The 13,534-nt window shown below is 32.5% G+C and overlaps 1 protein-coding gene across 1 annotated transcript in view; it reads right to left on the reverse strand.

The window, feature by feature from the left end:
- LOC129231683 (MAM and LDL-receptor class A domain-containing protein 1-like) overlaps positions 1 to 13,534 on the reverse strand; it is a 52,443-nt gene that overhangs the window by 16,866 nt on the left and 22,043 nt on the right. Inside the window, exons 8-14 of the mRNA XM_054866046.1 lie at positions 13,185 to 13,372; positions 11,921 to 12,005; positions 11,388 to 11,417; positions 8,147 to 8,287; positions 4,745 to 5,064; positions 1,655 to 1,739; positions 1,536 to 1,565 (exon numbers count right to left, since the gene is read on the reverse strand). Of these exons, the coding sequence (XP_054722021.1) occupies positions 1,536 to 1,565; positions 1,655 to 1,739; positions 4,745 to 5,064; positions 8,147 to 8,287; positions 11,388 to 11,417; positions 11,921 to 12,005; positions 13,185 to 13,372 (879 nt within the window). The remainder of the gene's footprint in view (positions 1 to 1,535; positions 1,566 to 1,654; positions 1,740 to 4,744; positions 5,065 to 8,146; positions 8,288 to 11,387; positions 11,418 to 11,920; positions 12,006 to 13,184; positions 13,373 to 13,534) is intronic.

Below are 13,534 nucleotides of genomic sequence, written 5' to 3' on the forward strand. Positions count from 1 at the left end.
AGAACAATATTCGTTTAAGCCTAATGTTATGACCACTTTACCCCATCTTACTTAAATTGTTCTAAAAAATTATCTAAAAGAGATTCAGCTAACTGCTAATGAGTAAGAGTTCTTCAGACATGTGGGAAGCTTCCTGTGCAGTCAATCTGTTCATAATTCTAACAAACAAAATTTCCCAAGGAAGTTAAAAGAGGTGTTTGGATTTAAAAACTTTTCATATTCACACAAAATATTTTTTTTTACCAAATAAAATTTTGACAGTTGTAAAATTTTGTATTCAAAATGTAGTTTCTAACTGCCCTACTCTATAATAAAATTTTCACATTCATTCGAACATTTATTTCCAAGCTATAGCCATTCATTTGACGAATGACCACTTTACCCCATTGACCACTTTCCCCCACCAGACCCTATGCATCAACAAAACTCAATTTTTTAACCATTATTGTACATGATAAATTCTGCAGTTGAGGCAACTAAAATTTGAGAGCAAAGTGATTAAACAAAAATTTTTCTGCTTCTTCAGTTAAGTATTAAAACGAGCACATTAATCTTGTTATTCATTACTCAAATCCGATACAAAAATTACGGAAAAATATTAGTTGCATAGTATTTAAATTGAAAAAACTTTTCATTTAATAATGTTACTTTTGTAATTTAAAATAATTAAATATTGGGTAAAATGTTGTCGCAAAAAAATCGACTCTTTTCTGTTTCAGTAAAATTCTTACTTTAAAAAAAATATATCAAATTTACTTCAGTATTCTGTCTTGGGCAGGTAAAGGGCAATAACTGCAAATTTTTCATTTTTCATTTTTTTGCATTTTTGTTATCCGTTGTATGTTAGCTTTATTGTACAAGCTTGCTTATTTGGTTTCTGCTGAAAAAAAAAGGCGCGCGTCTAATTCCAACATTTTCCTATTGTTAGTATTGAATCCAACACACATTTCTTCAAATATTTTGAAAACTCATTTTTGCTGATACTACCGTTTACCTGCCCACGGCAGTATTGACTATCTGCATAAATGTCTGTTTTCAGTTGTTACTGATTGTAGCAACTTAAAATGAGCGTAAGATAAAAATTTCATTCAATCTTAACACTATTCATTCTTTGGAGTCAGCATCTGGCTAAACTAGACTGATATTAGATAACTTATTTACAAATAAATGAATAAATTGATAAAATATTGTGGATTCGACGAACGAAGACAAATTATTTGAATTTATCATCCAACAAAAAATTAAAGACTTCCACATATTTACCTCCCGTCATATGGATTCATTTAAAGAAACTAACTAGAAAAATGTGTAACTAAATTCATTTGTAAAATTTTGCAGGTGTAGCGATAGAAATTAAAAATATTTCTCAAAAACTTTAAGCAGTACATTTCTGAAAATGGGCGAAGCTTAAGCAAAAGATAAAACATTGGGAGGAGGGAGGATACCTTTTAAAAAAATTAATCGAGACATATTTATTGGAAAGAAAATAAATAGAAAATAAACTTACAGTAGATATAGCATGAAAATAAACTTACCAATAACAGCAGTAGCTTTTAAAGGATGTGCTAAAAGAAAATTAATGGAAAAAAAAATCAATAGAAATATAAATGGTCGTGAAATGAAGCTTTTTTTTTTGTTAGCAAAATAATCTTACATGAGCAATCACCATCAAAAAAACTTATGTCGTCTAACGCAATGACACCTACTCTTCCGTCTCCCCATATGCCTTCAATAATGATCTGCAAATTAAAGAATAAAATAAAATAAACTAGAGGAAATAAAAAATAAATTGTTCAAAATGTGCAAATAATATCTTATTTAACATCTTGACACCAGATTTTTGTATATGCTAACAGATATGCTTGTGGCTTGTGGGAGAGAGAGAAAAGCTTTTTTAGATTTTGCTTGTATTTACTAATGATTCAAAAGGTACTAGGTGATTCGTGCGAAGCATTCGCACACAACAGAAGGAATTTAAAAACCCGGTTTTTAAAGTTTTTTTTCTTTTCTTGAATAACAAGTTGACTCGTTTGTTTATTTTCTACTGATAGCGGTGCAAAAATCTTACAAATGATGCTTTACTTTTAAACTTTAATGATTTACTAAAGAAGATATATCATATCCCGCAAAAACACCTTTGAGAAATTATATGCTACGAGTATTTACCCTGTTAGAATAAAATGTTTTTCATGATTCCAAGCAACAACACAACTGTGGTTTTGATTCTCGCTCCCCAATGAATAAGTTGAAATTATATATATATTTATGAAAATTTGGATCATAATTTCACTGAATAAAATAGGTGACCTATTTTTAAACCTATTTACATATATTTTAAAACGATATATTTCGGCCGTGGGGGATTTTCTTACAATCTTCGCATTATTAGTACGACGCTCTAACCAACTGGGCCAATGGGTCTCCGTGTCGGAAAGCTTGAAGCAGTACTTAAAATAAAAAAACAGCAATTCTTAATAAAATAAATCGTTTTTTTTCTCGACAAAACAACCAAATTGGGAATGGCTTCTTTATCTTTCGCCGAAAAACGGTGAAAAAAATCTTTAAAATGACGCCGTGCTTATGAATTTTGATAAAGTATTGAGGAAGTTATAGCGTTCCAACAAAAAACACCTTTGAAAAATAATATATTTGATACCAAGAGCATGGAGTACATAAACTGTTTTACGTGAAAATGAGAATTGAGGTAGGGAGAAGCAAAGGGAGTAAATTGTTTGTGAAAATTGCAACACCATGAAGGAAGCATTTTTTACAGAAATTTAATACACAGTTGAGTGATAATGGTACAAATAAATGATTACCTTTTTCAAACCAAACAAACAATAAAAAGAGATAGAAATTAGTATTTTGTGTAGCTACCACGCGCCGCAATAAGAGCTGCTAAACGACTCGGCATGGAGTGAAACAAAGTTTGAATATCTGCCTGCGGAAGAGTATTCCATATTGTTTGTATGCGCAACCAAAGTTCGTCTATCGAAGCGAATATATATATATATAGTAAATATTATATTGTTTAATACATTAAAAAAAATGATTGAGTAACAATCAGTAATTCGAATGCAAGAATGAAGGCTTTCACGACCGGTGTCAATAATGTTGTGAGATTCCAGGCTGTTGTGCCGTGGTCTGAGTGTTATTGCGTGGTCAGCCCGGAATCTCACATTATTAATAATTCGAATGTTTCAATTTTATATAGAAGGAGGGAAAGGATAAGTCGTCTATAGAAATATTAAAAAAAAAAAAAAAACAAAGAGTTGAAATTGCAGCAAAACTAAAAAAAAGAAACAAACAAAGAAACAAAGAAAGAAAATTGACGCATGTATAACGTCAAATCTAACGCACGGAGTTAGGATGGGAAGCCCTAGAGCCCCTATAGTTATGGTAGCCTTAGGTAGCCCTAACGAAGGAAGATTTTGAAATTATAATTTGCTTAGTAATTTTTTTTGATCCGTACGAAACCTTCTCTCCATGTAAGAAACCAAGCATTCTTACGGCTTAGGTTTCCATAAAATTTCAAGATAACTACTGCTTTTCTGATTTGTCCAATTTGTGCTATGTTTTAATGAATATTAAATTGATCAGATGGTTGCTTACTTATACTGCTCTAAAACGTTTTTGCCACACTGTTAAAAAATCAGGAAGATTTTCTGGTAATTGTTACTGTAAAATGGCGGACATAAGCATCGCTTATTTTTACGGTAATTTATACCGCAGAAATAAGCGATCCCAGCGCCAATTGGTTGCTGTGGCCTACCGAGGAAACCATAAAATTTTACAGTAACATTTGATTTTTACGGTAATAGTTACTGGCAACATGGATGCCAGTAACAATTACCGTAAATTTTCCGGAAAAATTTTAACAGTGCACGTTTCATTGATAAAAGTTTATTTAGTCATTTTAAATGCTTTTATTTTCTAGCCGCTTCAATTTTCCTTTTTTTTCAATTTCTTTTTAGCTGATGCCGTAAAGCGTTCGGTTTGAGGATATGTTTAAAACAACATGAAACGCGTAATTTTACAGCTTGATCGTAATATTCTTTTCGAAAGGACACGCTTTCTGCTATTTTAGAGGCATTTCCAAGGAGTAGGGTAACGGTACCAGTGACAGACAAGGGTCCAATAACAGACAGTCGTAAGTTTGGATTTTAATAATAAGAATTTTAGACTGGAAAAACTGATGTTGCTGTGGCCCATGAATACGGTGCAACCATCTAGTGTTATCAGAGTGAATTTTATGAGCCAGTTGGTATTTACAAGGCCGTGTTGGAAGGTTATGAACCGCCACCACGAGGTCAGTTGGTGTTTCATGTTCATTTAAATTTAATAAAGTATTAGTTCTAAAAATAAAGAACTTTTGCACATTTTGAAAAGAAAAAGGAATTTTTTCCATTACTCACCCTTTCCTTATCGTATCTGTTACTGAGTATCATCATATTTATCGGTGTCTGTTGCTGGGGGTTGGACCTTTTTTCGAAATTGAGCAAATAAAAATAGAATTAATTAATTCAGAGGATCCAAAAGCCTTCAAACGTTAGATGAGATGTAGTTGCATGAAAGAAAATTAGTTCAAATAGTCTAAATACATTAAAAGTCTCAGAAAATTGAGTTAACCTGTGAGCGATGTCTTAAGCATGTCTGTTACTGGTGCCGTTACTCTATCTCAAGATTTAAAAGATTGTCAAAAAGTTAAACAAAGTTTTCAAAAAATGCTGTCATGTTATTTTACCTGATAAGGACTACTTGGGGCTGATCGCTCCATTCCCATAACTACTGGCGTTCTTGCTGTTTGCCATCTCTGACCTTGATGATTATGCAGTCTCCAAAGAGTAGTGACCTTGCCACCAGCCTCCCCAGCTGCTGATTTTACATGAACCCGTAAGCTCCCTAAACTGGGGCCTGCAGGATCAATGGATCTTTCATACATAAAATAATAAAAAGATAAACATCTAGTTCTTCCCGTAGCAGAAAATAGAGGACTGATAAGCCAAGCTCTTGTTCCTCCTCTTTGAGGCGCTTGTGGATTGCTCAACAAATTCATATAATATCCTAAAAACATATTTGAATATCTTTAGTAAAAATTAATCTATCAATTTGCAAAACTACTTCATAATTGCATTCTGAAAATAACATTGTAACATACAATTAATTTTTTTTAAATCAATAACAGCATATTTAGAGGCAGTAACTTATACGAGGCATGTTTTTAAAGTAAGTACCGTTTTGATATAAAAAAAAGAACGAGTACAGATAGAGCAAAGAAATTAATTGCACAAAAATCTACCATCCTTACGCTATTTTTTGACATTGCTCCCGTGATTTTCCAAGCATTTGTCATAGCGTGGTACAGGTTTTTGTATACCTATTCATAGAAAATTGCCGCCTGTGTAGTCAGCCATGGGATAACATGTTCTCTGAGCTCATTATTGCTGTTGTGCCACAGACCACCTACGAAAGACTTTAGATGCCGAAACAAATGAAAGATGTTGCGAGCGAGGTGAGGGCAGACCAGAGGATGTTCAAAAACGCCCCAGCCAAAGCCCTGTAAGAGTCCTCATGGTTGACTAAACGGGCGGTAACTTTGTACGAATAGGTATACAAAAACCTGCACCACGCTATGACAAATGCTTGGAAAATCACGGGAGCAATGTCGAAAAATAGCGTAAGGGTGGTAGATTTTTGTGCACTGAATTACTTAGCTCTATCTGTACTCGTTCTTTTTTTATATAAAAACGGAACTTACTTTAAAAACACGCCTCGTAATAAAGATTTGAAACTTGTACAGAAATTTAAGACTGAATGGGGATGCTCATCATTAAGTTCGTCCAATTCCATAGATCCACCTTTGCATCTTTTTTTTTTTTTTTCTAATTCAATGACATAGCTGAACCCTTTTAAGGATTAGAAGGGAAATGAAAATGTTTATTGTACTGATCAAATTCGTGTTAAGTGAGAGCATGGGGTACAATTTCTATTAAACTTATTCATATTAGAGCAGGATTTAGTAATTACACAGTATAAAAAAATGTTTTTTATTTCTACTTAATGTATCTAGAATAGAATTAATTTTATTACAGTCGGACTCAGATATAACGAATTCATCGGGGCCAAAACTTTTATACGTTAAATCGGAGTTTTTCGTAATATCGGGGTGAGGAAACAAATCACTTCCTTTATCTAAAGGCCCAAATAAGTAACTGCACAAAAATATCCATAATTAGAGAGTGTACACTTTTTATTCAGCATTCCGCGACTTATTACACGCTAGTTATAGTTAATTTGAAATTTTGAAGTACTGAGTAATAGATATTTGACAACTTCCTTGATACTTGACTCCAAATAGTTCTCTTTCGACTTCATGGAGAAAAGAAAATACTATGTCATTTACAGTTTGCTGTATGAGATATGTTTTTACAGTTTCCAGGCCATGTAAAGCATTAGAAAAAGTAACAGTTTTAACGGAAGTTTCATTATCGCTTTCTGCATCTGGATCGTTATTCATTGGTTGTCCCCTCGCCCGTCAAAAATAGCTGATTCCAAGAAAAATCTTTTTCTGCTTCACACAAGATGGATGTATCATTTGGAAAACAATCAAATATTTCCGAACTCAAATTAACAGAAAAAAAAATCGACTGTTAAAATGAATCGTTAATTCGGGGTTTATTATTCGGTAAATAGGGGTTTTTGCCTTCATTTTAGTCGGGGAAAAAGAAAAATTCGCTAAATCGCGAAACTCGTTAAATAGGGGTTCGTTAAACCGGGGTCCGATTGTATTTAAGAAATCGTTTTCTTTCTGTTAAGAATTACATATTTAAGCAATTTTTTGTAGATAGTTACTTCAAAGATGACAAAGTAAGATTATTAGTAAAAATATGATTTATGAGACATATTCCTTTTAGTAACTCAAAGCTGCTACTAAATTCAAAGCTACTAATTTTAAGTATATTACATGCAAACTTTCTTCTAGATTAAGTGCATAAAAACTTTTCTACACAAAACACATTCTAGTAAAGCTTCCTTTTAGCTAATGTTAAGGAAAATAGTATCTCGAATTGTGCAATGAAGATATATTTTGTGCAAACACAGTCAGTAATTTTATTTCCAAAAACGTTTTAAAAATGCTTAACAGTTACACAGATATCAATACTGAGAGTAGAGCAAGAAATATAGCAAACTGATACAAACACATTAGAAATTGGTTTCGATTACAATAAATTTCTATGAAAAATTTTATTTTTTAAAACTTTTTGGAAAGTGTTAAAAAAAAAACATTCATTTAGAAACATATCACAAGCATATCCTTTGCCGCTTCCTTTAGTTTTTGACAGCAACGTTCCCCTTCATTTGATAAGAGAATCAAAGTTATACTATTTTGTGATAAATTTCAAGTGTTATGCTACTTAAAGGTATTTATCAGTGTCCAATTTGACTTATTTTTATTTTTGCTAAGATGAGAAGATTCAGCAATATTCTTAACACGTTCGTGCACGTGAATGGCGAAACATTCATTTTAATTAAGATGCGAAATGATATGAATGCTAAATATTCCCATTTAAAATCCTCTCACCATGTATTCATATCTATATAGCGTTAATTGATGTCTTGGGCACTCGACTAAAATATGACACATAAATTTAGATATCCCAATTAGTTCAATAATGAATTTTACTTTGGGCAGGTAAACGGCAGCATCTGCAGAAATGAGTTTTCGAGATATTTGAAGAGACGCGTTTTGGATTCAATACTAACAGGGAAATGTTGCAGTTAGATGTTTTTTGGAGCGTTTTTTTCAGCGCAAACCAAATGAGCAAGTTTTTTTAACAAAGCTAACATACAAAAAAAAAAAAAAAAAAAACAGAAAAAAAAATTGTAGTTACTGCCTTTTACCTGCCCTTGGCAGAATTTGTCTATTTTTCTGCGAAAGTGTTAAATTTTAGAAATACTTATTCAGGCAATGTCTGTTTGAAGATATACATGCTGGCGTTTTGTAAGAAATGCTGCTACTGATATTTTTACTCAAAGCTATTAATTTCTAAATCTATTACATGCAATTAGTTTTTGAGTTTAAGTGCATAACAAAACACATTCCAGTAAAGCTTTCTTACGCTTTTCGTGCCATCTACCATCTTACCTTCCTTTGTACCTTTCGTATGGTCAGTTGATGGTCCTGAAACGCTGTAGCTATACTGACGAGCCCAATCAAAATCATCTAAAGCATCTACAGGAAGTGCATTTGTCCATCCGCAGGAGTCTTCTTCAAAAGTACAGTCACCTTTACAAGAAAGAAGTGAAGAAGTTTGTGATTATATAAACAATATTATAGAAACTTGGCTTGATTTCAATTTTTGACATCTACTGATTATTGTGAGCAGGATCTATAAGCATTCACTTTGTCTTTTTTACTTCGATAATAAAATAGCTTGATCTCTTTTCTTTGACTAAATGTAGACTCTTGCTATTTCTTTTTGTCCTTAAAATGTAAACTGGGTACGCGGAGTGGCATTGAGTTTAGACCATAAAGTGGCAAACAAGGCAAGAAGATGTGGATCAATATGACGGAATCTGACTAATGAGTTACTTGACTAGCCAACTAACTAACAACTTACTAGTGTTAGCTTTTTAATTTTTGAAGTTATGAAACTGCAATTAAAAAAACTGACAGTAATTCTGAAAAAAGCATGCTTTGAAAAGTTAAGAGAATGAATCTCTATCTTAGAAATCGAATGATGTTTGGCTCTTTATTAAAGAAGGTAAAACTACCAGTAGTTGATACATACATTAGTATTTGACACTGCACTATAAGATGACACTTATGAAGGGTGTCAAACACTGGTGCTTTTACCTTAATAGGTGAAATAATAAACACTACGACTGACTACATTTATGACTTATTAGCAAGGTAAAAAGAAAGTCTTCAAATAGTTGTCTATTTATACTTATGAATGAATGAATGTACTCGTACTTCATAGACAGCTATTAAAACAAGTAATAAGGGAATAACTAAACTATCTGAGAAATAGACTAATCAAAACAATATCAGATTTTTCAATTTGAATTGACCTCGCTCAGTCGAATAAAGAAAAAACTATTTGCGCAAAATTGAATGAAAAGCAAAATAAACATTATTAGTACGCGTAAATATTTGGCATGTAGGCGAATAGCCGTTCCAAAGCTTTAAAAGACGTTTTCTGTACTGTCCTTAAACAAAAATGTAAGAAAAGTAGGAGAGGTAAGATAAACACAAAAATTTAAATGGAAAGTGGATTAAATTGCCCATTGTCCAATCAGGTTCTTTTAATTCTTTAGGATAATGCCGATTCCAGTATTTAAAAATAATTATATGCTCTCAGAGCTCAGATGCATCTACGGGCTTCGCAATCTGAATGGAAATGAGAACTGGCAGAGAAAAATATATAAAGTACTGACAAATTTCTTTACTTTGTTTTCTGGAAAAAAAGAGGTACCGTAAAACCGTACAACTTTAGACCACTTTATGTGTATTTGTCTTCATATTTTCATTATTCTTTGCCAAAAAAGGTTCAGAATTTAACCATAACTAGACATTCACAAGATAAAAGTTAACCTAAATATTATATGCTGATAACAAGCTTATTGAAGTTACAGTGCGTCACAAAAAGAGATTTTTTGCTCTGTAAAAACACAAAGAGAAAACTTGATTTTGCACTTGATTTTTTAAAAGTCATCAAACAATTTGGGAAAAACAAGTTAAGATTCAAGAAACTCATTTATTTCTGAAGAGAATGGTATATAGCAAGTGACAGAGTATTAATTTTTAAAATTCAAGTGTCATGTCTCCTTTTTCCTGGAAGTCACCATTTATTTTCGAATAGCAATGAAAAATATAAATACCTTGTTTTTCTTACTTTGACCACCTGTCATTCTTCTGAAAGGGCGGTAAGTTCCACTCTGATCTTTTTTATGGTAAAGTTTTAACTTTAAACTGGAATATATCCCTGAGTTTGGTCGCACAAATGTCAAGTTTTTTTGTCTTAGTAATATCTTTCAATGGAGATTATTTCCTTAAACATAAGTTAGGGGACCTGGGTCCGTATGAAAAATTAAATTATGTATTTTTGACTCATTTTTATTTTTGCTTCAAACTTTGGATATCTTAACGCTGCATCTGATTTTGAACATTTTTGCTATTGGAAGTACAAACGGTTGCGAAAATAAAGATCTTGCAGGTTAAAATGGAACAACCCTGTATAAATATGGACGTTACGTAGTATGAAAAAAGCAATTAGTAGGTACCTTCTCCTGGATTTTATTTTATTTTATTTTATTTTTAAAAGGGCATTTCTGTTTATCATTTTTTTACAGGGGCTTGATACAAATTTTGTCCCAATTGGGTAGGTTTCTTCGCTGTCACAATAATTTTTTTTGTACCAAATGACATCGGGGGAATGATGCCAGCACCAAAGTTTACCCTTTTTTGCCTTCCTTGTTGAAATTTGGTTGCTCCTGATTTCTTGGATCACCTTTTCCATAGTTAAGGCTAATAGTTGCAGTAAGGAAGGACGCCTATCTTTTTTCTTTTCCCTGGATTCATGTCTAAAACCAAAGAAAAACCGAAAACTAAAATAATGCTGAAGACAATACAAAATTTTTCACGAAATATTGACAAACGATAGTAAAAATGGGTGGTATAAATTTGCAGCTCAAATTCCCGTATTTTGTTTACTTCGAAACGACAAGTAAACACAGCAACATCAGGATTCGCCGATAAGGCTAAATCATCTTAGATACCTAAGTAATCAAATAATAAAATCAACTTCGGAGAATTCAATCGGCAAATATAGGTTTCTAAGGAAAGTTTGAGAGCTGAAGCAAAAATTTCAAAAAAACATTCCAACACAGATGAATGTTGACATGAGAATGATAACACTGGAGCTTGGGGTAAATAACGACATGAACTTCGCTGGACAACACTTCCAAACTTACAAAAAATTTTTAAAGACTAGCTTTGCTCCAAAAACCGCTACATGGCACCTATTACCAGATTCCTTCAATGGCCTAAAGTTGCAACACTGATCTAAAGTTGTACGGTTTTACGGTAATTTCTTGAATTACTATAAAGTTTTAAGCAATGGTGCCGTACAATCTTGAGTCAAACTAGTACAGAAGTGAAGATGTTTATATAAATATCAACCTGCACAGAAATAAAATCAAGTTGATGAAAAAAAAATTCACGCATCGATGTAAATATCGCCAAGAAAATTACATCCTTAGATAAAAAATGCTATCATTGTTCTAAAAGTATGGGCGTATAAATAATGGAATTTCAAACCGTCGAAAGAGAAAATTTTTATCAACAGCCTTTTTAATATTTTATAACTAAAAAGTATACTTACCAGAATTCTTCGCCGCTGTCTGAGGAGTAACTGAAACAATTAATGCATATGAATAAGGTTTTCATATGTACTAAAATGTAATAAAAACTAAATCTAAGAATCGCCACATCTATGATCTAATCTAATCTAATGTAATATATATATATATATATATGTTCTCTTAGTAATTTTCGAGTTTTTTTTAGCATTTTCCTTCGTTAGAAATACTTAGGTATATGTAATAAAGTGTACGTCTCAGTACTAATTGGTAACAAAAACTGAAGCATGTAATAACATGTAATTTATTCTTTTTAATGTGAGAGTTTCAGTATTTTAATTGTTGATTTTTTTCTCTTATTTTGCATTTTTTGTAAAATATTTTGAAAATTCTTCAAATTTGTTTTGTATTCTGTAACTTAGTTAAAAAAGGATATTGCTGGCGTTAGTTTAAATGGCAATAATATTCCTAAAATTAATTCGATTTATATGCAAGTTATACATTAATTGTTCTTTTGAAGTGTTGCTAATTAGAATCATGAGTAGTAGTTACTTACTCGTGCAAGTCCCTGGTACAAAAGATACACTATCAATGGCAATGTTACCTAAGGAATTAGTTCCAACAACTCCTTCAAATACTAACTGAAAAATAAAAATAAATAAATTAATATATATATATATATATATATATATGAAATACACCGCCAGCTCAGTCAATTCCAGCCGAGGACTGCAGTTTCGTGCTTATTAGCACTCATCAGCCCGGCATAGGAATGACTGAGCTGGAGGTGGAAAACCTCTTAAGGAAGCCTAGAGTGCCAAACAAACTGGTAGCTAATACAGAATTAGCACTGACCAGACGAGTGACCGAAACAATGGTTCGGTTCAACTCGAATATTGAAGGCAAGGCAGGTATATTCAATAAGTTACAAAAGACTAAGAAGATAAGTTAAGAGGTTTTCCACCTCCAGCTCAGTCATTCCTATGCCGGACTGATGAGTGCTAATAAGCACGAAACTGCAGTCCTCGGCTGGAATTGACTGAGCTGGCGGTGTATTTCATGTATTTTTGCCCTTAGCCCTGGCTATATGGCGGTAACTTATTAAATATATATATATATATATATATATATATATATATATATATATATATATATATATATATATATATATATATATATATATATATATATATTACTAATCATACAATAGAAGAAGCTAATGATGAATTCACATTGGAATTTTTCCCTTGCAATTCAATTTTACGATTTAAGGTATTTTATTATGTACCATAAAAAATGAAAACTTCATTCACGTAAGGTAGGTGAGCCAAAGGTAACCACGTTTAAGCATTGATGATTTTTCGTAATTTTCTGGTTAGGTGTATTTGGTGGGGTTGAAATCACTATTAAAATGCGAAAAAAAAATGCATCGGCAAACTACTTTTACTTCTATACAAGTGAGTCTCTTTAATGGAAGAGTTCAATTAAAGAAAACTTTTCTACGATGTTCAATCAATTCACGAGTCGAACCGCACCATGCTGCAGACACTCGCTTGTGAAATAAATCCTCTTTATCTACCAGTTTGTTGGCGCACTCAGCTTCAATGAGATGACATCAATCTCTAGCGTGGTTACTCACCATTCTTGACTGAGGAGTTCTAATAAGAACAAAACTGCAGTCTCAGGATGTGATAACCGAGCTGTCTGGTATATTGTATGAAGTGAACCATCATTTCGAATAAAACAAATCAATGCTTGAAATTGTTTGAAGAATTATTATTTTTTTAAAGGAATAAACTTTTATGATCTATTTAACTCACCTGATAAGAGGTTGCCGATGACACAGAAACTTGAGCTCGGTACCACTTGTTTCCTGATTCACCACTAATTTCCCAAATTACTCTGTCCGGGGCTTCGTCTCCAGGCACTCTTTTCAACACTCGTAAACTACCAACACCGTTTCCAAACATGTGAGTAGCGAATTTCATGCAAACAGGATTGTTGTCCCCTGATGAGAAAATGGTCTCTTTATATAAAATTCAGAGCTTAAAGTGTAACATTAATCGTCGACTTAGTCATATAAGGGGCCGTCCACAAATGATGTCACGCTTTAAGTGGCGGAGGGGGCTCATGAAAATTGGACAGTTAGTGACAAAGAGGATCGAGAGGT

This window comes from Uloborus diversus, chromosome 10 (assembly GCF_026930045.1).
Source record: "Uloborus diversus isolate 005 chromosome 10, Udiv.v.3.1, whole genome shotgun sequence".
Taxonomy (NCBI): domain Eukaryota; kingdom Metazoa; phylum Arthropoda; class Arachnida; order Araneae; family Uloboridae; genus Uloborus; species Uloborus diversus.